This window comes from Monodelphis domestica, chromosome 1 (genome assembly GCF_027887165.1).
Source record: "Monodelphis domestica isolate mMonDom1 chromosome 1, mMonDom1.pri, whole genome shotgun sequence".
In the NCBI taxonomy this organism is placed as follows: Eukaryota; Metazoa; Chordata; class Mammalia; order Didelphimorphia; family Didelphidae; genus Monodelphis; species Monodelphis domestica.
In genome coordinates this window covers 22,733,409-22,760,633 of record NC_077227.1, presented here as the reverse complement: position 1 = coordinate 22,760,633, position 27,225 = coordinate 22,733,409, and the positions used below count along the sequence as shown (strand labels likewise).

The 27,225-nt window shown below is 39.2% G+C and overlaps 1 protein-coding gene across 2 annotated transcripts in view; it reads right to left on the bottom strand.

Moving 5' to 3' along the window:
- CABCOCO1 (ciliary associated calcium binding coiled-coil 1) overlaps positions 1–27,225 on the bottom strand; it is a 168,533-nt gene that overhangs the window by 98,008 nt on the left and 43,300 nt on the right. For both annotated transcript variants that reach the window (XM_007478275.3, XM_016428377.2), the window contains exons 4-5: positions 14,716–14,857; positions 10,042–10,114 (exon numbers count right to left, since the gene is read on the bottom strand). In XM_007478275.3, the coding sequence (XP_007478337.1) occupies positions 10,042–10,114; positions 14,716–14,857 (215 nt within the window). The remainder of the gene's footprint in view (positions 1–10,041; positions 10,115–14,715; positions 14,858–27,225) is intronic.

Here is a 27,225-nt window from a genome sequence, read left to right as displayed (position 1 = left end):
GGCAAAGAAGATGAAAGATCAGAAGGAGAAGGATGATTAATAAGCCAGGGATGAAATCCAGTCTTTAAAAACCAAAATAAAACAACTAGAACCAAGTGACTTCACAAGGTAACAGGACACTATAAAACAAAATCAAAAGAATGAAAAAATTGAGGAAAATATGAAGCATCTCATAACATCAATATAAGATTTAGAAAAATGTTCTAGGATAGACAACTTAAGAATCATTGGTCTATTGGAAGAGCATGACAAAAGAAAAAGCCTGGACATCATACAACAGGAAATTATCCAAGAAAATTGCCCTAAAATTCTATAATAAGAGGGAAAAGTGGAGATTGAAAGAATCCACAGATCATTTCCTGTACTTAATCCCCAACTGACAACACCCAGGAATGTTATAGCCAAATTCAAGAACTATGAGACCAAGTAAAAAATATTACAACCTGCTAAGAAGTCATTCAGATACCATGGAACTACAGTGAGTATAACACTGGCTGCATCTATACTAAAGGACCGAAAGGCATGTTATATGATATTCCAGAAAGCAAGGGGACTAGGTCTACAACCAAGAATCAACTACCCAGCAAAACTGACTATATTCTTGCAGGGGAAAGTATGGTCATTTAACAAAATAGAAGAATTCCAAGTATTTGTAAAGAATAGATCTGAACAGAAAATGTGATGCCCAAACACAGAACTCAAGAGAATCATCAAAAGGTAATTAAGAAAGAGAGAAAAAAGAAAAACAAAATGAGACAAACAAAAAAAATTCCACCTTTTTAAAAAAGAGACCCAATAAGTTAAAATGATATGTATCCTTATAAGAAAAGAGGTCATTGGTAACTCCTAAAAATTGTTATTATTACCTGGGTAGCTAGAAGAATTATACTTAGAGGGAACAGTGGCAAACTGTATATGTATATATACAGACATACATATATATATATATATATATATATGCAACTAGAGCTAAAAAGGTTGATACTAAAAGAAATGGGAAAAGAAACAAAATGGAGTAATTTATATGTCACAAAGAAGCACATGGTGGGAGGGGGGGAGAACATTAATACACTGGAAGGGTAAAGAGGTTGAAGATAGGAAATACTCAATTCTTATGTGCATTGAAATTGACTCAAAGAGGGAAGAACAATCAAATACATTGGGGAAGAGAATTGATTTGTGCCCTATAGGGATGTAGAAGTATAACAAATGGACTGGTGGGGAGGGAAGCAGTAAAAGGGAGGGAAAGGATGGGGGTAGTTTAAAAAGACTGTAAAGAAATCAAGAAGGGAATAAGAAGGGAGAGGGGTAGAAAGGGAAGTAAAATAAGGGTGGGAATTAGGGGGACTGATTAAAAACAAAACATTGCTGTAGAAGGAAATAGTGAAAGAAGAAAAGGTAGGTCTAGGAGTGGAAATAAAAATGCTGGGAAATACACAGCTGATAATCATAACTCTGAATGTGAATGGAATGAACTCACCCATAAAATGCAAGCAAATAGCATTGTGGAAACCCTACCCCATACTGTCTACAAGAAACACACGTGAGGAAGGTGGACACACATACGGTAAAAGTAAGAGGATGGAGCCAAATCTACTGGGCATCAATGGATAAAAAGAAGGCAGGAGTTGCAATCATGATATCCGACAAAGCCAAAGTAAAAATAAATCTAGTCAAAAGAGATAGGGAAGGTAATTACATCCTGATAAAAGGCAATATAGACAATGAGGAAATATCAGTACTCAACATGTATGCATCAAATGGCATAGCATCCAAATTTCTAAAGGAGAAACCAGTAGAGCTCAAGGATGAGATCAATAGAAAAACTATACTAGTGCGAGACTTGACCCTTCCTCTATCAGAACTAGATGAATAAAACAAAAAAAATGAGAAAGAGGTAAGAGAAGTGAATGAAATCTTAGAAAAATTAGAGTTAGTATATATGTGGAGAGAAATAAATAGGGACAAAAAGGAATACATCTTCTTTTCAGCAGCACATGGTACATTCACAAAGATTGACCATGTATTAGGACATAAAAACACTTCAAACAAATGCAAAAGAGTAGAACTAATAAATGCAACCTTCTCAGATCACAATGCAATGAAAATAATAATTAGTAAGGGTACATGGAAAGGCAAATAAAAAATTAATTGGAAATTAAACAATACAATTCTCCAAAGAAGGTTAAAGAACAAATTATAGAAACAATTAATAATTTCATTGACAAAAAAAGAAAAAAAATAGACATCTTTTCAAAATCTATGGGATGCATCCAAAGCAGTACTCAGGGGGAAATTTATATCCTTGAGTTCATATATTAAAAAATTAGGAAGGGCAGAGGGCAATGAATTGGGCATGCAAATTAAAAAAACTAGAAAGTGAATAAATTAAAAATCCTCAGATGAAGACTATTAGAGATCCTAAAAATCAAAGGAGAAATTAATAAAATTGAAAGTCAAAGAACTATTGATTTAATGAATAAGACCAAAAGCTGGTACTTTGAAAAAACAAACAAAATATACAAAGTACTGGTTAATCTAATTAAAAAAAGGAAAGCACAAAGCCAAATTGACAGTATCCAAGATGAAAAGGCAGACCTCACCTTTAATGAAGGGGAAATTAAAGCAATCATTAAAAATTATTATGCCCAATTATATGACAATAAATATGACAATCTAGGTGATATGGATGAATATTTACAAAAATATAAATTGCCTAGACTAATAGAAGAAATAGACTACCTAAACAACCCCTTATCAGAAAAGAAATTGAACAATCCATCAAAGAACTCTCTAAGAAAAAATTCCCAGGTTCAGATGGATTCACAAATGAATTCTATCAAATGATCGAAGAACAACTAATCCCAATCTATTTGACAGAATAAGCAAAGAAATAGTTCTACCAAATTCCTTTTACGAAACAAATATAGTACTGATTCCAAAGCCATACAGGTCAAAAACAGAGAAAGAAAACTACAGACCAATATCCTTAATGAATTTAGATGCAAAAATCTTAAATAGGATACTAGCAAAAAGACTCCAGCAAGTCATCACAAGGGTTATTCACTATGACCAGGTAGGATTCCAATGAGGAATGCAAGTATTGTTCAATATTAGGAAAACCATCCACATAATTGACCATATTAACAAGCAAACGAACAAAAATCACATGATTATCTCAATAAATGCAGAAAATCTTTTGACAAAATACAACACTCATTCCTGCTGAAAACACTATAAAGTATAAAAATAGAAGGGCCTTTCCTAAAAATAATAAACAATATTTATCTAAAACTATCAGCCAACATCATCTGCAATGGGGATAAACTAGAAGTCTTCCCAATAAGATCAGGAGTGAAAGAAGGATTCCCATTATCACCTCTATTATTTAACATTGTACTAGAAACACTAGCAGTAGCAATTAGAGAAGAAAAAGAAATTGAAGGTATTAACATTGGCAATGAGGAGACCAAGTTATCACTCTTTGCAGATGGTTTACTTAAAGAATCCTAGAGAATCAACCAAAAAGCTACTCGAAAAAACTCAACAACTTTACAAAGTTGCAGGATACAAAATAAACCCACATAAGTCATCAGCATTTCTATATATCTCCAACACATATCAGCAGCAAGAATTAGAAAGAGAAATTCCATTTGAAATCACCCTAGACAATATAAAATACTTAGGAATCTATCTGCCGAGACAAACACAGTAACTATATGAACACAACTACAAAACACTCTCCACATAATTAAAACTAGATCTAAACAATTAGAAAAACATCGATTGCTCATGGGTAGGATGAGCTAACATAATAAAAATGACAATCCTACACAAATTAATTTACTTATTTACTGCCATACCCATTGAAAAAACTATAACAAAGTTTATTTGGAAGAACAAAAGATCAATGATATCCAGGGAAATAATGAAAAAAAAAGAGATGGAAGGAGACTTTGCAGTCCCAGATCTAAAAATATACTATAAAGCAGTGGTCATCAAATAATTTGGTATTGGCTAAGAGACAGAAAGGAAGATCAGTGGAATAGACCAGGGGTAAGTGACCTCAGCAAGACAGTCTATGATAAAACCAAAGATACCAGTTTTGGGGACCAAAATCCACTATTTGATAAAAACTGCTGGGAAAATTGGAAGATAGTATGGAAGAGATTAGGTTAAGATCAACATTTCATACCCTACACCAAGATGTTAAACTCAGAATGGGTGAATGAATTGAATAAAAAGAAGGAAACTATAAGTAAATTAGGTGAATAGAGAATAGTATACGTGTCAGATCTTTGGGAAAGGATAGATTTTTAAACCAAGCAAGAGCTAGAAAATATCACAAATTGTAAAATAAATAATTTTGATTACATCAAATTAAAAAGATTTTGTACAAAAAAACCCAATGCAACCAAAATTAGAAGGGAAGCAACAAATTGGGAAACAATCTTTATAACAAAAGCCTTTGACAAAGGTCTAATTACTCAAATTTATAAAGAGCTAAATTAATTGTACAAAAATATCAAGCCATTCTCCAATTGGTAATTGGGCAAGGGACATGAATAGGCAATTTTCAGCTAAAGAAATCAAAACTATTAATAAGCACATGAAAAAATGTTCTAAATCTCTTATAATCAGAGAGATTCAAATCGAAACAACTCCGAGGTATCACCTCACACCTAGCAGATTGAGTAACATGACAGCAATGGAAAGAAATGGAGGGGGTGTGGCAATTTGGGACATTAATGCATTGCTGGTGGAGTTGTGAATTGATCCAACCATTCTGGAAGGTAATTTGGAACTATGCCCAAAGTGTACTAAAAGGCTGTCTGCCCTTTGATTCAGCCATACCACTGCTGGGTTTGTACCCCAAAGAGATAATAAGGAAAAAGACTTGTACAAGAACATTCATAGCTGCGCTCTTTGTGGTGGCAAAAAAAAAAAAGAAAAATGAGGGGATGCCCTTCAATTGGGGAATGGCTGAACAAGTTGTGGTATATGTTGGTGATGGAATACTATTGTACTCAAAGGAATAATGAACTGGAGGAATTCCATTGGAACTGGAACAACCTCCAGGAAGTGATGCAGAGTGATAGGAGTAGAACCAGGAGGACATTGTACACAGAGACTGATTCACTGTGGTACAATCAAATGTAATGGACTTCTCCATTAGTGTCAATACAGTGATCATGAACAACTAGGAGGAATCTATGAGAAAGAACACTATACACATTCAGAGGAAAAACTGTGGGAGTAGAAACACAGAAGAAAAACAACTGCTTGAATACATGGGTTGAAGAGATATGGTTGGGAATGTAGACTCTAAATGAACATCCTAATGCAAATACCAACAATATGGAAATAGGTTTTGATTAAGGACACATGTAATGCCCAGTGGAATTACGTGTCATCTACGGGAAGGATGAGGGAAGGGAAGGGAAGGAAAGAATATGACTGTTGTAACCAAGAATAATGTTCTAAATTGACTAAATAAATAACTTACAAAGAAAAAAAAACAAAAGGAAATATATGTATAACCCAGATCAAATTGCTTACCATCTCTGAGAGGGAAGAGAGAAGGTATAGAAGGAGATAATTTGAATCTTATAATTTCAGAAAAATGTATGTTGAAAATTATCATTACATGTAATTGGAAAATAAAATATATTTGAATGAAAAAATAAATTGGAAAAACTTCTGAGCACATACTGGAGAAGAGATAGATTTGTGGGACTGGAGATTTAGAGCTAAAAGGGACCTCAGTAGTCAGCTAGGTCAAACTTATGTTTTAGAGCAAGAAACACTCCTAGAGGGAGGTGACTTATCCAAAGTCATTCAGTAAATGGAAGGACTATAATTAGAATCCAGGACTCTGATAGCAGATGCATCCTGTCTTTCCTCATACCTCACTGTCCCTCCCTCATTTCTAGGAATATGAAAGATGTATGTGTTGTACCTCCCCACCATGTTTTATGTTCCTGCCAAACCAGATTCTTCACTGTTTCCCAGAGATCACACATCGTCTTTTATTGCCATGCCTTTGTACAGGAAGTGAGGTGGTACAGTAGATATAGTAGATAGTCAGGCTTGGCATTAGATGCTTACTAGATAGTCGAATGACCCCAGAGCATCACTTATCCTCTCTCAGTCTTAGTTGCCCCATCTGAAATATAGGGACAATTCTAGCATCCACCTCATAGAGTCATTATAAATATCAAATGAGATAGTTAAGTCCTTTGCAAACCTTAAAATATGATATAAACACTTTGAGGCTTGAATTACTTGCTACTTCCTATGAAAGGCTTTCCTGCCAGTTCTTAGTGCCCTCCAGGATTTTAATTATTTTTTTGGTACATTATTCACATTTGTACATACATGTCCATTCTCCCTCAGGAGAATGCAAGTTTCTTGAGGTTAGGGACTATTTCCAGTTTCTCTCCTTTGGTCTTTGTATGTCTAGCACAGTTCCTGGCATCTCATAAACACTTAATGAATGATGAGTTGGGTTGAATTACAAATGCAAAGGTGGAAGGTAAGCAATGTTAAGCAAGGGAAACAAGCAAGAACATCCCAAAGAAGAGAAGGGCCTTCCGTTACGTGCCCTAGAATTAAGAAAATCTAAATGAAGAGAAGGTCATCTCCATTGAAAAAAAAATCTTCTGTATGTTCAGCCATTTGCCCAGTCCTTGCTCTCATCCATCGGACACGGAGTCACAGAACATTCCAGCTGTAAGGGTCCTCCTCAGAGACTGGTGATCCATCCCATTAATCACGCCTTCCACAATATATCTGACCAGTTTTATTATTCAAACCTAGCACCTTCTATGGCAGCCAATTCCAAACCTTGGACAGCTCTCCTTGGTCAGAAATTCCCCTTGAAGTCAAGTGAATGGTGGTTCTTCTAATATTCCCAGACCTTCCATTTTCATAGAGGAGATGTAGATGTATGAGAGCATCTTCGATTGTCCCTGGGAATCTTGATCATATTCATAGATCTCTCTGCCAGGAACCTGAGTGACTTGTCATTTTTTTATGGGAAGATGGAAGGTGAATGAAATCATCACATTATTTGCAATTCTTCAGGGAGATCGTGTTTCAGAATAGGGCAATAACAATACGTGAAATACATTGCTAATTAAAAGAAGCCCCAAATTCAATGGAGTCTGCCCAGTAGAGAAGTTAGGACAGGGCTGTCAAATTCCAAGAGAAACGAGGTCACTAATCTGTACATAAAGATCCCTGTAGCCAGCATATTGACAGCTTTAAAATGTAACATTATCTAGGTTTTATTAGGTTTGTATTTATTTTGTCAAACATTTCCTGGTAAAAATTTAATCTGCTTTGGGCAGCATTCTAGAGGGTTGTAGGCTTCATTAGCCTGCGGTCATCATGTCTGACACATTTGAGGTAGGAGAGACAAGAGAAAAAAGTCATAGAAACATAGCCCCTGCCCTTAAGGCATTCCCTATCTAGGTTGATTGTTAGAGGAGTCTGCATCACCTACGAACCCCATATATGCACTTAGAGAGAATAGCATGTGATGGCCCAGAAGTGCATGCTACAGGACTTGGGGACATGACCCCAGAGTAAGATATAATCGGTAAGAGTTAGAGTAGACTCGTAGAATGCTACAGATTAAGCAGCCATTAGGGATTGTCTTGTCCAATCAGAATTAACATGAGGTGTTTTGGTTCTGGGTGCCAATACCAAGGAGGATATGTTTCTCCTGGGGGGTGGGTGTGAGAGAGTAAAGAAGGTGATTCCTGTGCTTGAATCCATGCCAATCCCTTGGAGATCTTGGACTGGACAGGATCAGAAGTGGAAGGAAAGGATGCAATGGAAGATGAGCAGAGACAGTGGTATACACCAGCCCATGCCACCCCCCCAACCTCATTGTTAACTGGTTGAGGGCAGGGTCTGTGCCTCATTTCCTGCCCCCCCCACTGCCCTTTGGTCTCTGAGAACTAGGAACAGCACCAAGTATAAACACTCATTATATACTTGTGACTGATTGTGATTATGGTTGATATAGTTCCTGCCAAACAAACAATTCTTTCCCATGCCTCTATCACCCACTCCCACCCTAACCTTGAGCTCTCCCCCTGGAGCCTGGGCTCATAATTCTTATGAGATCTTTAAGCCAATTTCATTTTCCCTTCCTTGGCCATGCCCACTCTCCACGGAAAGTAAGTTCCTACCTCTTGTCTCTTGAATCTCTGATGAGAGCCCATTTCCCTTGTTCCCTGCAGGCTCATCCATCCTCAGCTCAGCCCTGGTCCTCCCTAGTCCTTATCTTTTCTGTGCCTTTCCTGTCTAATCTCCCCTTTGGGAACCTTCCTCTCTAGCTAACCAATCACCATTAAGCCTTGTTTTCTTCCTCTCCCATTCCTTCCATTGTCTGATACTTACTAAAATGTGGCTTTCCACAATTCCAATACTCTCTCTGAGGCTGGCTCCTGACAGAAGTGGCTTCTCAAAGACTCCATCAGAGCCTCCCATTCCCACCATCCCAGCAACTCTGACTCCTTTAAAGTTGACTTCATCCTTTCCAGAGCTTTGTTGCTTTTATCTATGGACTTCCAGATCACTCTGCCCTAAAAGCTGCATCTAGGTGGGACCGTGGATTGCTTGCTTGCTGGAACTAGAGTCAAGAGGACTGAAATTCAAATCCTGCCTCAGACACATCCTGGGCAAGTAACTTCACAAGTCTTTCTTGGCTCATCTGTGAAATGAAGCTAGTAACAGCCCCTATCTCCCAGGGTTGTTGTGAAGATAAATGAGATGATAATATTTGTAAAGTGCTTTGTAAACCTTAAAGTGCTATAAAAACCCTGGCACATAGCCTTCTTCACCACCTCAGTCACCACACCCTTGGCACCTTCAGATGAATTTGACCCAATTTGTAGGGCTTCTTCCCCATCCTCTTTCCTCTATCTTACAAATGTGATAATAGATTAAGAGATGGAAGGGAATGTAGAGGTCATCTACTGCAACCTCATTTCACACAAGAGAAAAAGGGGAAGAGATGGTAATGACAGCATGGTATGGTGGATAGGGCCCTGGATTTGGCATCAGGAAGACCTGAGTTCAAATCTTGATTCTCTCACTTTCCATGTAAGCCTAACTTTTTTTTTTTTTTAGCATCTCTGTGCCTTGGTTTCTTCACACGTAAGATGAGAAAGTTGGATTGGATGACTTCTAAAGTTCTCTTGCAGAACTAAGTCTAGGAGACTATGGTCTTATTAAGTGATTTTTCCAAGACATATTGGTAGTAAGTTGATTTGAACTGAGGTCTTTTGCATCTAAATTTAGGGCTTTTTCCATCGGATCATACTGTTGAGAGGAGTTGAACCTGAAATGGCCAGATTTGGATAGGAAGGGAGAAAACATGAAAATAAAATGGTTCTTCCTGTTAATGAGGAATTTCTTAGGGGTAGTGCCCTAGAGATCTGTAGATGACAATAACAAGGGTCTAGGTAGCCTGGAATACACTTTTAAGGTGGGCTGTTGAGTGACAGTGGCCAAGGAAGACTCTAAAAAAGGCTTTACTTATGAGACGATAAACTGAGATCTGGAAGGGACCTTGAAGTCCATCTAATTCACCCCCAAACCCCACTTTTCAAGAGACAAAATAGGTCCTGAAAAATACAGTAATTTGCCCATAACCCCTAAGGGCAGAACTGGTATTTGAACCCATATCCTTTGATTCCAAATCCTGCCCCGGCCCCCTTTCCTCTCCTCTCCTGCTTTTGTCTGCTGACTGCAGACTGACAACAGACATGCCTGATTTGTTTTTTTCAAACGCTGCACCAACAAATGAATTGCTTACCTTCCACAAAGCTCACAGCAGAGAGGGCTGGCTTTCTCAATGCAGAGCTCCTCTGATACCATTATTCTTTTCCCAAACTACTAGTTGGTTATATTAATACTTGAGTAATCATGACAAGAATTTGCTCTAAGCCTTTAAAGAACCCAGATGCTAATCAGTATGCATTAAGAGATCCAGCTTAATTGGTTCCATCCAGATAAATTACTTACCTCCGTTCCTATCACAATTTCATCCCTGGGAGAGAAGAAGAGAAATTCATACAGCTTATAGTGTTGAAATAAGCTGAAATACAAAATAAATGGGGAACGGCAGTCAATCTCGTTTGTCACGTATACGTCTACAGGTAATGATTATATTAGCAGTCTGTCAAGCTGACCAGGAGAGAGATGTCCAACACTAATGGGTACGGGCCCTTTCCCTTATTGGAGACCAAGTGGTCCACAGGGCTAAGACTTTCCAAGGTTTTTCAATGACACGGGCTTCAAAAATGTCCTCCATCACGTCACTAATTTCATCCAAAAAATCAGGAAGCGAGAATTAGTTAGGACTTCTTTGATAATGGCTTTTAAGTGTGACTGGGGTGGATGGGCTCTCAAATGACAGCATCTCTGAGTAATGGCAACCTACCCCATCACTGGGTCAGATTTACCTCATCTTGAAGTCTAAGAATTGGAAGAAGACACCGACTCTCAGAGTAGGAAGTTGGCTTCTGACCTAGTCCTTTTTAGATTAGAATCGGTTGTACCAATCATGTGACCCCATTTTGGGTGTCGGACTAGTTGGCCATTTCTTTCTCCAGCTCATTTCACAAAAGAGGAATCTGAGGCAAATGGGGTTAAGTGACTTGCCTAACTAGTAAGTATCTGAGGCTGGATTTGAACTCAGGAAGAAGAGTCTTTCTGCTTCCAAGCCCAATGCTCTACTGCACCCCCTGGTTGTCCCTAATCTAAACCTTCTCTGAACAGAAATCCCTTCTATGACATACGTGGTAAGTGGCCATTCTGTGACTTGAAGTCCAACCACTGAATTCTTTTCTGAGGCATCTCGTTCCTGCTCAGGAGAACAGTCATCACTAGATGCTTCTTCCTTACATTAGACCTGGAGGACCTTCTTGCTTCCTTCCATCAAAATATTTCTCTGAACCCTTCTCACTGGGACTGAACAGAGAAAGTCCACTTCCCATCCTTCACCAGAGCTAGCTATGCTCTTTTCCTGGGTTCGAATCTTGTTTCTCTAATTCCAGACAATTCCACTCAGGTCCCTTTAATTCCAAAAATATTTATAAAGCTTCTACTATGAGAATGGCACTAGGGGTGCCCTTTTGTGTAACCTTTTTTTTTCTAAGAACCAATAAGGAATCTCCCCATCAAAGCACCTGCTCCTTGACACAGGTCCAGCTTCCCCGGAAGTGCCCAAGCACAAAACAGCAGAAGCTCCACCAAGAGGATAAACTCAGACAAAAAAAAAATAGTCCCTGCCCTCAGTGAGGTGATTCTCAATTATAAAACTGATCAGTGATGAAATTCAGCCCCCATTTTGTGTCACCATTTAAAAAAAGGTGAACTTGAATATAGTTAAACTAATTTTCTTGGGGTATGTTGGATGAGCGGAGCGAAAAGGAAGGAGTGATTAATGAGTCTGTTTTGTCCCTTCCCTGAAACCTGGCAGCATCCAGAGCTGACGATATCCGACGAGGTGGGGAAGGTCCTCCAAACAAATGAGAGCATTGCCCGGTGCACTGATGATTCTCAGTGACATCTCATTGGAGACTGGGAAGCTGCTGAAATGTGGAGTTCTAATATCCTGTTTGTGGTAATATTTGAATTTCTTTAATTCTCTTCCTGCTGGTTGGGAAAATTAATAGTCTCATAATCTCCAAAAATGCCCGAGAACAAAAAAAAATCTTAGTGGTTTCTGTTTCACTCTGGTGCCTTTTGCTATTTAAGAAAATTGATTTTAATATAACTGAGAAATTAACATTTAAAATGTAGCTACTGAGCATGTATAATAATGGCTTTTGCTGAAAGTTGTAATGGATCAAAGTTTCAATGCATTTGAAATCAATGGAGAAATCCTCAGGCAGCTGGGTTTCTCAGAGCTACATTAGGAGCTGATCTCGCTACTAACATAACCCATTTAATTTAATTTTATTCTCTTCAGCAATCTGTCTGTGAAGGACCTACTATGTGCAAGGCCCTAGGGATAAAGAAGGCAAAAAAAAATAAAAATGCAACTTGTGATCAAGGCAAGGATGTAAGATGTCTTGTGGCTCCGGTACCAGTAAGCAAAGAAGGACAATGCAAATTAGGACATCATCAACACAAAGGAGAAATCCAGAGTATTTTTAAGAAACTGTGAAGGGAGGGGGGTGTCTGGACTTGCTCATGATGTATGAATCTGCATTCACTGTTTTATTGTGTTAATATGTATTAGCATGCAGTTCTTGGCTGCATGGAAGCTGCCTGGCACAAGCAAGATTTTCCATAAGCTCCCCTACTTCTATACCTTGAGGTGAAAGAACAGGGAGACTTAGCTCTTTAGTCAGAGGACAGATTTAAATCCCTCCTCTGATGCTTCTTGTGTGACCTTGGGCAAGTCACTTATCCTCCATGGGTCTCAGTTTCCTCATCTGTAAAATGAAGGGGTTGGAATAGATGGTCTTTAAGGCCCCCTCAAGCTCCCAACCTCTGATCAAGTCTGTATGATTTCATGGGTAAGACTTCAGTCCATAGATGGAAACCACGAATTATGGTGTCCTGAACAATTTAGTAGAGGTAGAATGTCTCTAGCTTCCAATTCCGGGCCCCAGAATGAAAAAAAGCTGTATATTTGAATCGATACTGTTGCTTATTGTCCAGTCATGTCCAACGTTTTGTGTTTCCATTTGGGATTTTCTTGGCAGAGATCCTGGAGTGGTTCCCATGTCTCTCTCTGGCTCATTTTGCAGCTGAGGAAATTGAGGCAGACGGGGTGAAATGATTTGCCCAGGTCACATAGCACAGAAATGTCTGAGGCTAGATTTGAACTCAGCAAGATGAGCCTTCCTGACTCCAGTCCTAACCCTATCCACGGCACCAACAACATTCCTACCAATTCCTGGATCCTTTTGTCACTAGTGAAGTTTACAGTTCTACCTCAAAGAAACAATACCGGGATAACCAGAACCACTCCTGTTCTGATGGCACTTTGAGAAATAGGAAGGACTTTCTTCATAAGATCAGTATTCTCTAGGAGCTTATCCCCATTTCACAGATAAATAAAGCTGGGCTTAGAGGGGGACGAATGACTTGTTCATGGTCATAAAAGCTGGTACTTTACACGGTAAACAACCCTTTGGCGATAGGAGAGACAGCATGGAGCAGGAGAAAGAGCCCCAGGTCTGCTGGATCAGGAAGACCTAGGACTGAATCCAGCCTCAGATTCTTCTGATGGGTGACTCTGCGGGAATCACTTAACCCCTATGGGTCTCAGTTTCCTCATCTGTAAAGTGAAGTCAATGACCTTACTTGCTTCATAGGCTTGTGGCAAAGATCCACTGAGATAATATACCTAAGGCACTTTGGAAATGCTCCCTGTTATTACTATCTTAAAGGCTAATGGGATCCTAAAGCACATGTCAATGTTGGCATTATTTTACAAAAGAGAATGGGATCTTAGGCTGCATTAAAAAGCAGAGGAGTGTAGTAGAAAAAGCACCTGGAGGGAACAGGATTCAGATTCTGATTCTGAGCCTTGAATTCCTCATCTATAAAATGGGAATGGTGGTACCTGCTATACCCATGACCCAGGAATAATGATGATGGTGGTGATGGTGAAGGTGATGATGGGGGCAGCTAGGTGGCTGCAGTGGATAGAAAGCCACACCTGGAGATGGGAAGTCCTGGGTTCAAATTTGACCTCAGATATTTCCTAGCTGTGTCCCTAGAGGCAGACCTGGGAACAAATGGTAAAGGCATATTTCAGCCTTACATTTCCTGTGTAAGAAAGAAAGTCAACGAATTGGGGTTTTCTTTGTAGGCACTCCTTCCAACGAGCCAATTTATAGTCATTTGTAATTTATAGTCTTAGAATATTGCTCACTCTAGGCTCAGAAAGGTTAAGTGGCTGGTCCATGGTCAATGACTTGGTTAACTAAATAGGTTGCAGAGGCAGAATTTGATCCTTGGTCATCCTGGTTCTATTCCCGTGACCCTAGCCATTATAACCCATGGAAATCAGCTGTGCCTGAAATGAACTGGGCTTCCCTGGGAGATTGTAGACTCCACCACTGGAGGGGTTTGAGAAGAGAATAGATGGCTGTTTTCTGGATGAGGGGTCTAGAGGATTTCTTGGTCAGGTGACCTGGTGTCACACTCAAATAGAAATGATCCTTAAGAGTACATTGACTTAGAAAACCATAAATCAACATTATCTATATTACATAGCATTTTTATTTATTTTATTAAACATTTGCCAATTATATTCTTAATCTCATTCTGGCTCTACTTGGCTATGAGTTTAACACCCCTGGATAGCCCCTGAGGTCCCTTTCCTCTCAGAGATTCTGAGGGAAGTACCCTTGAAACAACAGGAGACATTCAAGAAGAGATGAGCTTGGGCACGCGACCTAAAAATATCCCGGTGTATTTTAGCATAAGAGGAACTTTAGAAAATGCCATCTTACCATAATCACATTTTAGAGATGTTAAGTTAGCTGCAACTTTGCATTTCCTGACTTTTGTTTGTTAGGTCGCACATCTCTGTACTTGGATGCACAAAAATAAAAAAGTTGGCATTGTCCAAAGTTGCTCAAAGGCATTATTTTATTGGATAAGCCATTTCCTGAGACCCTTTCTTCAAGGATGTAAAATAAAACTGGGATGGCCTTAGTAAAGGAAGAATACCTCATTTTCAGATAATCGATGATCTCATTGGCTTGTTGCACATTAAAAACATTCATGTCAGGACTGTCCATGGTAGTTGGTCCAATTTCGGCCATGACTTCCCCCAGAAACTTGATGCTGTCTTCCAGGGACATGTGTAGGGCTGAAATGAGATTCAAAGAAGCAAAAAATAAATGATGGATGCTTTCTTGGCTCTCAAGACCTATTCAGAGTGGGGGGAAAGTGCTTTCAGAACTCTTTAAAATGCAGTGTTTCCAAAGACAGAGAGAGCAAATATTGTTGCCTAAATTCTTTCCTTGAAAGCAGTCATCAACCCTAGTAACTGTGTTATTTACGCAAATTGTGGCACAATAATGCCTGAAGCATTTGAGTACAGTTTTGACTTTTCCTTAAAAATTGTTTTTTATTCTCCCTATTTAATAACGTTATTTATACTTTTAAACACCAGGATTGTTTCCAGTGTACCTCACTGTCACTGAATTCTTGGTGGTGGCAGTGGACAGTAGCCTAAACTCAGTCAGGAAGAGAGTATTTAAAATCTGCGGAAGACACCTGCCCTAGGCAAGTCACTTAAACTCCCAGCCTCAGTTTCCTCATCTGTAAATGGGGATCATATTGGTTGGATGTTGTGAGGATTAAATGAAGGGAAATTTCAAACAACAAAGAAATACTTGGTTTTATACGCACAGTCTTCCACCTTTTACCATGCAAAGATAGGCAGGTTTCTGTCAAAGATTTAGACCAAGACGGGACCTCAAAGATCATTTAGATGAACCTCTTCATTTTTACAGAGAGGAAACTCCTAAGAGAGATAGGTGACTTGTGCAGGGTCACATAGCTAGTGTTAGAAGTGGGATTTAAACCAGGGCTTTATTTGCCATCACATGCTTCCCCTTCTGTTTTCCTTGGGAAAAGACTGCTCACTATAAAACATCTGAATTTGTCAGTGTCTTAGCATTGTTTTCATTGACACTATATGGGGATCGCATTTAAATAGCTCTTTAAAGTTTGCAATAAATATTGTATTATTTGATCGTCTCAGGAACTAAGGGAGGTAGTTGTTATTATCCCTATTTTATAGATGAGGAAACTAAGGTAGAGAGGGGTTAAGAGACTTGCCCCAGGATCACAGCTAAAAAGTGTATATATATGTCAGAATTTGAACTGAGGTCTTCCTGACTCCAGGGTCAGTGCCCTTTTTACTGTGGTGCCACCTTGGCTTTGACCCCTTTTCTGCTGTATTGGTTAACATGTCTTCCTATGTTTTACTATCCTCATATGAAGTCATATGAATATGGAACAATAATATTCCATCCATTATAATTTCCTTGGCCATTCTCCAATCAAGGGGAAGCCATTCATTTTGTTTGTTGGAATTAAAAAACTATTAAGAACTATTCCAAGGAATGTTGCTCTGTGTATGTCACTATATACAAGCCCCTTTTCTGTCCTCTACACCTTTTGAGGTATAGATACAATAGTTGGATAGAATTGCCAACGGATTTGAGAATTTTAGTGACTTTTATTGTAAAATCCCTAGCTGCTTTCCATGACTGGACCAACGAATAACTCCAATAACAATGTGTTAGTGTGCCTCTCTGTTGAGTCCCTCCAATACTGGCTTTTTAAAAATCATCTTTTCCAATTTATTAGGTTTGTGATGAAACTATGGAGTGGTTTAATTTGCATGTCTCTTATGGACAAGGTCTACTTTTAAAAGAAAAACAAGTGATTGACTTCTGGTCAAGATGGCGGCGTAGAAGCAGTGAAAGTTCAGACCTTGGAAACCCTTCCTTACCAATCGCAAACAGAGTGCTCCTAGGACACCGAAATTCAAGCTGAACAACAGGATAGACCTGGGGAACCCTCCTCCTGGACCTGGATCAAAAGGTACCGCACCCCAAAAGCCAGAACCCTAAATCACTCAGATCTAAGGGGTAGGCAGAAGGATGGTCCCAGGACCCATCCCCCCAACCCAGAGTGCTGAGCCCATGGCAGCAGCAGGAACCTCAGGGCTCTGAGGACTCACCTTGAAAGCAACCTGAGCCAGTCTCCGGGGCGCCCAACACAGATGGCAGGGAAACATAGAGAGAAGGGAGAAGCCTGTAGCCCCCTGGCTGGGTCCTTCCATCTGAGTCTCAAGGGAGGTCCCAGCTTTAGGGCACCAGCTGAACCCAATCCCATCAGGAGCCCTCAGAGCTACTGAAAGGACAGAAAACTCAGGGCTGGCAAAGGGGTTGCTCCGAAGAGCTTACTTTGAAAGTAACCTGGGCCAGTCTCGGGGAATTCAACACAGACTGTGGAGGAGGAGGTTGGTTTTTTTTTCCTTTTTTTGGCTCTGAGATCATTTGGCCCACACCACCTGAACCCATCCCATCAGGAGCCCTCAGAGCTTCTGAAAGAAGAAAAACCTCAGGGCCGGTGAAAGGCTTACCTTGAAAACAACCCAGGCCAGTCTCCAGACATTCAACACAGATTGTGGAGGAGGAGATTTTTTGCTTCAGGGTTCATTCTGCCCAAACCAGGTGAACCTAATCCCATCAGGAGCCCTCAGAGCCCAGGGAGGCCATGCACCTCCCCCCTTAGAGAACAGGGTCTTCTGAAAAAAACAGAAACCTAGAGGCGAAGTCAAGATGGCAGCTTAGAAGGAGAATAGACCTGGCAGCCTGGCCAGAGCTTTGGAGATCCTCCATATTTGCTCCAGCCTTCCAGGAAGTTTAAAACTCAGAGTAAATCCAGCCCAACTAAGCTGAAATCAATCCCATCAAAAGTCTCCAGAACTCAGGGAAGCCCAGGCTCCCCACCCATCCTCATTGACTGCTGGACTTTAAGCCAATCAAAAGCCTCCAGAGGACAGGAAAGCTCAAACTCCTAAAAACCCTCCCCCAGAGATTACACCAAGAGATCTTCTGTTAAAGCTCCAAGAGGGGAGACCGATAGAAGTCCCCAAAAAAACAAAAAATGAGAGGAACAAGAGTACAGACAAATACGGGGAGTAAAGAAGGGGTGAATATGAACAAACAACAGAAACAGAAGAAAGAAACTACAATAGACAGCTAGTACTCAGCAAATGGAACAGAGGGGGAAGAGATCAGCAAACGATAAACCAGAAATCCCAGCAAATTGGATACAGGCTGTGGAAGAACTCAAAACACAACTAAGAGAGGCTGAAGACAATTGGGAAAAGAACTTAAAAATTAAGATAAGTCATCTGGAAACAGAGGCACTTGAACTAAAACAAGAAAATAGTGTCCTGAAAGCCAAAATCATCCAGCTGGAAAATGAGGCAAAGGAGATGAAAGGTGAGACAAAGGAGATGAAAGACGATCTTCAAAGAAAATCAGACCAGAAGGAAGAAGACGACCAAAAAGCCAGAGATGAAATCCAATCTTTAAGAACCAGAGTAAAACAACTAGAATCAAGTGACCTCACAAGGCATCAGGACACTATAAAACAAAACAAAAAGAGTGAAAAAATTGAGGAAAATGTGAAGCATCTCATTCACAAAACAGACGATTTAGAAAATCGTTCAAGAAGAGACAATTTAAGAATAATTGGACTACCAGAAGACCACGACAAAAGAAAAAGCCTGGACATAATACTAGAGGAAATTATCCAGGAAAACTGTCCTGAGATCCTAGAACAAGAGGGGAAAGTGGAGATTGAAAGAATCCACAGATCACCCCCCTGTATTTAATCCCCAACTGACAACACCAAGAAATGTTATAGCCAAATTAAAAAACAATCATATGAAAGAACAGATATTACAAGCTGCCAAGAAGAAGCCATTCAGATACCATGGAAACATGGTGAGGATAACACAGGATCTGTCTGCATCCACACTGAAGGACTGAAAGGCATGGAATATGATATTCTGGAAAGCAAGGGAACTAGGCCTACAGCCAAGAATAAAATACCCATCAAAACTGACTATATTCTTACAGGGGAAAGTATGGTCATTTAACACAACAGAAGAGTTCCAAGCATTCATAAATAAAAGACCAGACCTGAACAGAAAATTTGAAGTCCAACCACAGAACTCAAGAAAATCATCAAGAGGTAATTAAAAAAGAGGGGAAAAACAACAACAACAACAACAAATTTTTAAGACACTCAATAAGTTAAAATGATATTTATCCCTATAAGAAAAGAGGTCATTGGTAACTCTTAAAAACGATTGTTATTAGCTGGGCAGCTAGAAGAACTACACTCAGAGGGAATAGTGACAAACTGTATAGGATGAAAGGACAAGACATAAATAGGTATATAGATATATGCATGCATAAATACATATACATGTGTATGTATATATATACATGACTAAAGCTAAAAAAGAAAAGAGGTTATGACTAAAAGAAATAGGAAAAGAAACAAATGGGGGTAAATTTATATGTCACAAAGAAGCTCATGGTGGGAGGGGGGAGAACATCGATACACTGGAAGGGTAAAGAGGTTGGAGATAGGAAATACTCAACTCTTACGTACTTTGAAACTGACCTAAAGAGGGAAGAACAATCCAATCCATTGGGGAAGAGAATAGATTTGCGCCCTATAGAAGGGTAGAAGGTAAAGGAAGAAAGGTATATAAAAGAAGAAAGGTAGAAGGGTAAAAAACAGACTGGTGGGGAGGGAAGCAGTACAAGGGAGGGAGAGGGTGGGGGGGAAATTTTAAAAAGACTACAGGGGAAAATAAGGGAGGGAATAAGAAGGGAGGGGGGTAGAAAGGGAAGTACAAGGGGGACTGATTTAAAGTAAATCACTGGACTAAAAGGTAGAGCTGAAGAAGAAAGGTTAGAATTAGGGAAGGATATCAAAATGCCAGGGAGTCCACAAGTGACAGTCATAACTTTGGACATGAATGGGATGAACTCACCCATAAAACGTAGACGAATAGCAGAATGGATTAGAATCCAAAACCCTACCATATGTTGTCTTCAAGAAACACACATGAGGTGGGTAGACACCCACAAAGTCAGAATTAAAGGATGGAGTAAGACCTTCTGGGCCTCAACTGACAGAAAGAAGGCAGGAGTGGCAATCATGATATCTGATAAAACCAAAGCAAAAACAGACCTGATCAAAAGGGATAGGGAAGCTAATTATATTTTGTTAAAAGGGACTTTAGATAATGAGGAAATATCACTAATCAACATGAATGTACCAAATAATATAGGACCCAAATTTCTAATGGAAAAACTAGGAGAATTGAAGGAAGAAATAGACAGTAAAACCATATTAGTGGGAGACTTGAACCAACCATTATCAAATTTAGATAAATCAAATAAAAAATAAATAAGAAAGAGGTAAAAGAAGTGAATGAAATCTTAGAAAAATTAAAATTAATAAACATATGGAGAAAAATAAATAGGGATAAAAAGGAATACACCTTCTTCTCAGCACCACATGGCACATTCACAAAGATTGACCATACATTAGGTCACAGAAACATGGCACACAAATACAGAAAAGCAGAAATAATAAATGCAGCCTTTTCAGATCACAAGGCAATAAAAATAATGTTCAGTAATGGTACATGGAAAACCAAATCAAAAATCAATTGGAAATTAAACAATATGATACTCCAAAATCGTTTAGAGAAGAAATCATAGAAACAATTAATAATTTCATCGAGGAAAATGACAATGGCGAGACATCCTTTCAAACCTTTTGGGATGCAGCCAAAACAGTAATCAGAGGTAAATTCATATCCCTGAGTGCATATATTAACAAACTAGGGAGAGCAGAGATCAATCAATGGGAAATGCAAATAAAAAAACTTGAAAGCGACCATATTAAAAACCCCCAGCAGAAAACCAAACTAGAAATCCTAAAAATTAAGGGAGAAATTAATAAAATCGAAAGTGATAGAACTATTGATTTAATAAACAAGACAAGAAGCTGGTACTTTGAAAAAACAAACAAAATAGACAAAGTACTGGTCAATCTAATTAAAAACCATCCACATAATGGAAAACCATCCACATAATTGACCACATCAACAAGCAAACCAACAAGAACCACATGATTATCTCAATAGATGCAGAAAAAGCCTTTGATAAAATACAACACCCATTCCTTTTAAAAACACTAGAAAGCATAGGAATAGAAGGGTCGTTCCTAAAAATAATAAACAGTATATATCTAAAACCATGAGCTAATATCATCTGCAATGGGGATAAACTAGATGCATTCCCAATAAGATCAGGAGTGAAACAAGGATGTCCATTATCACCTCTACTATTTGACATTGTACTAGAAACACTAGCAGTAGCAATTAGAGAAGAAAAAGAAATTGAAGGCATCAAAATAGGCAAGGAGGAGACCAAGTTATTACTCTTTGCAGATGACATGATGGTCTACTTAAAGAATCCTAGAGATTCAACCAAAAAGCTAATTGAAATAATCAACAACTTTAGCAAAGTTGCAGGATACAAAATAAACCCACATAAGTCATCAGCATTTCTATATATCTCCAACACAGCTCAGCAGCAAAAACTAGAAAGAGAAATCCCATTCAAAATCACCTTAGGCAAAATAAAATACCTAGGAATCTATCTCCTGAGACAAACACAGGAACTATATGAACACAACTACAAAACACTCTCCTCACAACTAAACCTAGACTTGAGCAATTGGAAAAACATTAACTGCTCATGGATAGGATGAGCCAATATAATAAAAATGACCATCCTACCCAAACTTATTTATCTATTTAGTGCCATACCCATGGGACTCCCAAAAAATTTCTTTACTGATTTAGAAAAAACCATAACAAAGTTCATTTGGAATAACAAAAGATCAAGGATATCCAGGGAAATAATGAAATGCAGTCCCAGACCTTAAACTATATTACAAAGCAGCAGTCATCAAAACAATTTGGTACTGGCTAAGAGACAGAAAGGAAGATCAGTGGAATAGACTGGGGGCAAGCGACCTCAGCAAGACAGTATACGATAAACCCAAAGATCCCAGCTTTGGGGACAAAAATCCACTATTCGATAAAAACTGCTGGGAAAATTGGAAGACAGTGTGGGAGAGACTAGGAATTGATCAACACCTCACATCCTACACCAAGATAAATTCAAAATGGGTGAATGACTTAAACATAAAGAAGGAAACCATAAGTAAATTGGGTAAACACAGAATAGTATACATGTCAGACCTTTGGAAGGGGAAAGACTTTAAAACCAAGCAAGACAGAAAGAATCACAAAATGTAAAATAAATAATTTCGACTACATCAAATTAAAAAGCTTTTGTACAAACAAAACCAATATAACTAAAATCAGAACAAAAACAACAAATTGGGAAAAAATCTAAATAAAAAACCTCTGACAAAGGTTTAATTACTCATATTTATAATGAGCTAAATCAATTGTACAAAAAACCAAGCCATTCTCCAATTGATAAATGGGCAAGGGACATGGATAGGCAGTTTTCAGATAAAGAAATCAAAACTATTAATAAGCACATGAAGAAGTGTTCTAAATCTCTTATAATCAGAGAGATGCAAATCAAAGCAACCCTGAGGTATCACCTCACACCTAGCAGATTGGCTAACATAACAGCAAAGGAAAGTGATGAATGCTGGAGAGGATGTGACAAAGTAGGGACATTAATTCATTGCTGGTGGAGTTGTGAACTGATCCAACCATTCTGGAGGGCAATTTGGAACTATGCCCAAAGGGCGATAAAAGAATGTCTACCCTTTGATCCAGCCATAGCACTTCTGGGTTTGTACCCCAAAGAGATAATAAGGAAAAAGACTTGTACAAGAATATTCATAGCTGCACTCTTTGTGGTGGCCCAAAACTGGAAAACGAGTGGATGCCCATCAATTGGGGAATGGCTGAGCAAATTGTTGTATATGTTGGTGATGGAATACTATTGTGCTAAAAGGAATAATAAAGTGGAGGAATTCCATGGAGACTGGAACGACCTCCAGGAAGTGATGCAGAGCGAGAGGAGCAGAACCAGGAGAACATTGTACACAGAGACTAATACACTGTGGTATAATCGACCTTAATGGACTTCTCCATTAGTGGCGGTGTAATGTCCCTGAACAATCTAGGAGAAAAAACACTATTCATAAGCAGAGGACAAACTGTGGGAGTAGAAACACCGAGGAAAAGCAACTGCCTGACTACAGCGGTTGAGGGGACATGACAGAGGAGAGACTCTAAACAAACACTTTAATGCAAATATTAACAACATGGCAATGGGTTCGAATCAAGAACACATGTGATACCCAGTGGAATCACGCGTCGGCTACGGGGGGTGGGGGTGGGAGGAAAAGAAAATGATCTTTGTCTTTAATGAATAATGCATGGAAATGATCAAATAGAATATTATAAAATTTTTTTAAAAAGAAAGAAAAAAAAAGAAAAAGCACATCTCCAAAATTCTCCAGAGATTGGGAGTTTTCTTGCATTTAGACTTTGTTGAAAAATAGATAAGTTAATGCATTCCTGATGAGTTGAATTGAAGATTGCATAGATAGGATGGTGGTAGATGTTCTGACTCAATAGGTTCTAGAAATCTCTAGGTAGTAGATTCAGATTCTAAAATGGCTTACAGGAGAATATATGTCTGCCAAGGGCAGGGATGGTTTCATTTTGGGCCCTTAAATCCCTAGAGCCTAACACATACTGGAGACTTAATCAATGTTTATTGAGAGATTGACAAAGTATCTCCTCCCATTGGGCCTGTCCCAATTATGGGACTATTCCTTGTGATGCCTTCTGCCATTCTCTTCTTCCTCCTCCCATTTGCCCTGGAGTTAATTCAGTTTTAGCTCCTTAGAGATCAGAATTTTGAGCCCGGATAAGTGATAAGATGGTGGGGCTCATTAACTGAAGTATTGTGGTCAAGAGTAAAAGCCAGTTTGGATCCCCAGATGATGAATTCCATGTAGGACACATTGAGTTTTTATGGCTGTTGGCCCATCCAGTCTAAATCTAAGACCACCACTACAAAAACAAACCAAAGGCCATTTAAAGCACAAAAGAGAGTCTATTATTACATTATAGCTAAACTAAAACACAATGTTCTTTGGCATTTAAAAGCCAACTTGAAAAGGTGTTATGTCAAAAACCTTCAATTCAACTTTTTACAAAGATGGCATTGTTACAACTCCCCCCACCGCCATTTCAGTTAGAGAATGGAAAGCGGAGCAAATACATTGAACTTACTTATCCTGGCATGTGGGATATATACTGGATATGGCAGTTATATAAATAAAAACTCAGGCAAAGGGAAAAAAAGGGAAATTGAAAGGCAGAACAATAAGACCAATTCTGTACTTGTTAATTTGGGTTACTTTCTGACTTGGAGGATTTGGAAATTGGACAAAACCAAGAAAGCCCTAATTATAATTTTGTATCCATCCTATCCTCTCAATTCAGACAGATACATGTTTCTTTCTGCATGTGGCGTACCCCCTGAATTTTTGTCCGATGGATCCAGCTTCTTCTAGTTCATTAAAATAACTGGAGTCGGATTCTTTGCACATTTCCATCTCCATATTTAACTCCATTTGATGTCAGTAGGAGTTCTCGGTGAAATGAAAAACCCTGTTGGACAGGAGCAGTTCATAAAACTGTTGATTGAGAAGTTGGAAAAGGGCTACTTTGTGATTGAAATGAGGGATCCTGTGGGCCCAAGGAAAATAGCAAAGTGTTCACTGGCGGTTGATGAGAAGAGATAATGGACAGCCAGCCTAAGCACTTTGGAGCTACTAGAGGAACATGAGGAACGGCCACCCCCCACCCCAAACCCCATCACTTCCTAGTGCAGTGGTTTGGTCCTCCATGGAGGGCTTCTTGGAAAAATGCTCAGTACTTCAGAGATCTGTGATTTTGTTCTTATGGGAAATCCTTTCACTGTTGTCGACTGCATCTTCTCCTCTGTGAAATGGAACCTTTGAAAGTTGCTAAGAATGAAAAATTCATCATTCCACCACTGGTCTGGGGATGAGTCTCCTGACCCTGAGAGAGGCTAGTCCTCTCACTGAGCAAATGATCTATCCATCACTTGGCCCATACTCAAAGCCTTCCCATTTTGGAGAGCCCAACCAATCTCTGTTGGCATGACCTTCAAGACTCAGGTCTCCTCCATATTGGGAAGAGACCTTGCAATAGTCCTTTAGCAAAAGTATGTCCTTATTCTCAGGGGAAAATGTGGGCTCCCTTCCACACTGTGGTATGGGAATGAGACATTTGTTTGATGATGATAATAATAATAAAAATAGAGACAACCTTGAGCCCTCTATGATTTGCAAAGTGCTTTGGGGTTTGTGAAGCATTTTACAAATGATTTCTGGTTTGATCCTGACAGAAAACTTGCGGGGTGAATATAAGCCTTTATAGAATATAAGAAATTATCATTCCCATTCTTACAGATGAAAACACTGAGTCTGAGAGAAGGTAAATGACTTGCCAATGGCCACACAGCTATTCGGTGTCAGAGTGGGATTCAAACCCATGTCCCTCATGAGTACATGGTTGATATTTCATAGTTTTTATATTACATTTGGCAATATCCACACTAAAAATGTATAAGAAAGAACACTGATTCTGTAGTTAGAAGATGTGTTCAAATTCTGTCTCTGATGCTTACTCTGTGTACGATCTTAGGTAAGTCACCCAAATTGGACCTTGGTTTTTCTAACTATAAAATAGGGTATGTGTGTGTGTGTGTGTGTGTGTGTGTGTGTGTGTGTGTGTGTGTGTGTGTGTGTGTAAAATATCAATGCCACATTATTACTTGAATGACTAGGGGAAAGTCATTAAACCTCCCAGGGTCTCAGCATCCCTGTATATGAGAGGTTGGACCAGATGGCCTCTGAGGCTAATTCCAGCTCTAGACCTCTGATCCTATCCACCATAAAAGATGTTTTTTTTTTTTTAATGGAGCAAAAGCTATGTTTTGGATGTAAGATTTATCCTAGGAATTTAGAGTGATTTAAAATACAAAATCCTCAATCTGGCATTTAAAGCTTTTCACAATCTGGTTTCCACCTACTTTTCCAGACATATTTCATACTAACTCACTTCATTCCCATTTCTTCTACTCCAGCTTACCTGCTAACTATACCCTGAACACAAAATTCCAGCCTCCATACCTTTGCACTGGTGGTTCCCGATGGCTAGAATCCTCTTTACTCCTCACTTCCAGTCCAGAAAATCCCCTTTGGGGTGCTGTTAAATCATTTCAGTTGTGTCTGAATCTTCATGACCCCATTTGGGATTTTCTTGGCAAAGATACTGGAGTGCTTTGCTATTTCCTTCTTCAATTTATTTTACAGAGGAAGGGAAATTGAGTCAAATATAATTAAGTGACTTGTCCAGGATCACACAGTTAGTAAGTGTCTCAGAAGGGGATTGAACTCAAGTCTTCCTGACTCCAGGCCTGGTTCCTTATTTACTACCCAAGAGAATCCCTTACTTTCCTTCTAGCCCAGCTCCAAGAGGCCTCTCTTGATCCTTCCTGTTATTAGGATTTTTTCCCACCCCTTGAAGTTATTGTGCATTGCTGTCTCTCTATGGTGCATTAATCCATTATGCACATGTTGTACCTCCTTCCATGTCCCAATTGAATGGAAGCCCTTTAGGGCAAGGTATTGTTTCCTCTAGTAGCTCTCAACATTTAGCCAATTGGTTTGAAAACAGTCACACAAAGACTTTCAATCCAGATCTTAGAGGCATAGATTCAGACCTGGGAGGGGTCTCTGTGGCTGTCTGGTCAGATCCTTTATTTTACAGACAAGGAAACTGAGCCTAGGAAGGTTCAGTGACTTGTCCCAGGTCACAGGGGTAGTAACCCCATATGGAAGGTGTTCATCCTCAGCTTGGTGGAAACCTTCCAAAGATACTACTTGCCTTGTAATAAAGGTCTGCTTTGGCATCATTTTAATTCATTAATCCTCTCTGGATGCCCAGTGATCAGTTGATATGAGTCAATGGAATCAGGTCAAGACTAAGCAGCCTCCCTTTCTAATCCACAAAAGCTGGGCTATCTGTAGCCAAGACCTCATTATATCAGCCCTAAGGCTTTCATGTAGCTCTAATATCAGTTCTCTGTATCTTTCCCTCCAGTATTTTAGTTCAGGTCAAGTTTGGATTTGGCTTGGTTGCCATGTAGATAGATCAATGGAAGGACATCAAGGATGTTGCAATATGAGATTCCTAGACATTTTTGTGGTTCCTTTGAGACCACATTGAAGGTGCAATGCTTCGGTGCTTTCTTGGATGGATCTGTGACCTTATTAGTCATAGCAACCAAAGATGAAATGACTGAGGAAACAAAGGTTTGATCTGAGTGAATCAGTTTATTAAGCAATGCATGCCAATTGACTAACAAATCGGGACCAAGTCCCTTCCTCAGCTTAGGTCTGGATCCTGAATACGAGGGGAGACAGATTTTTATATAGGAAAAACAATTCAATAAGACCAATTAATTAAAAGGAAACAATACAATATTAGGCAATCTGATTTCTAGTTGAAGGAAAGAT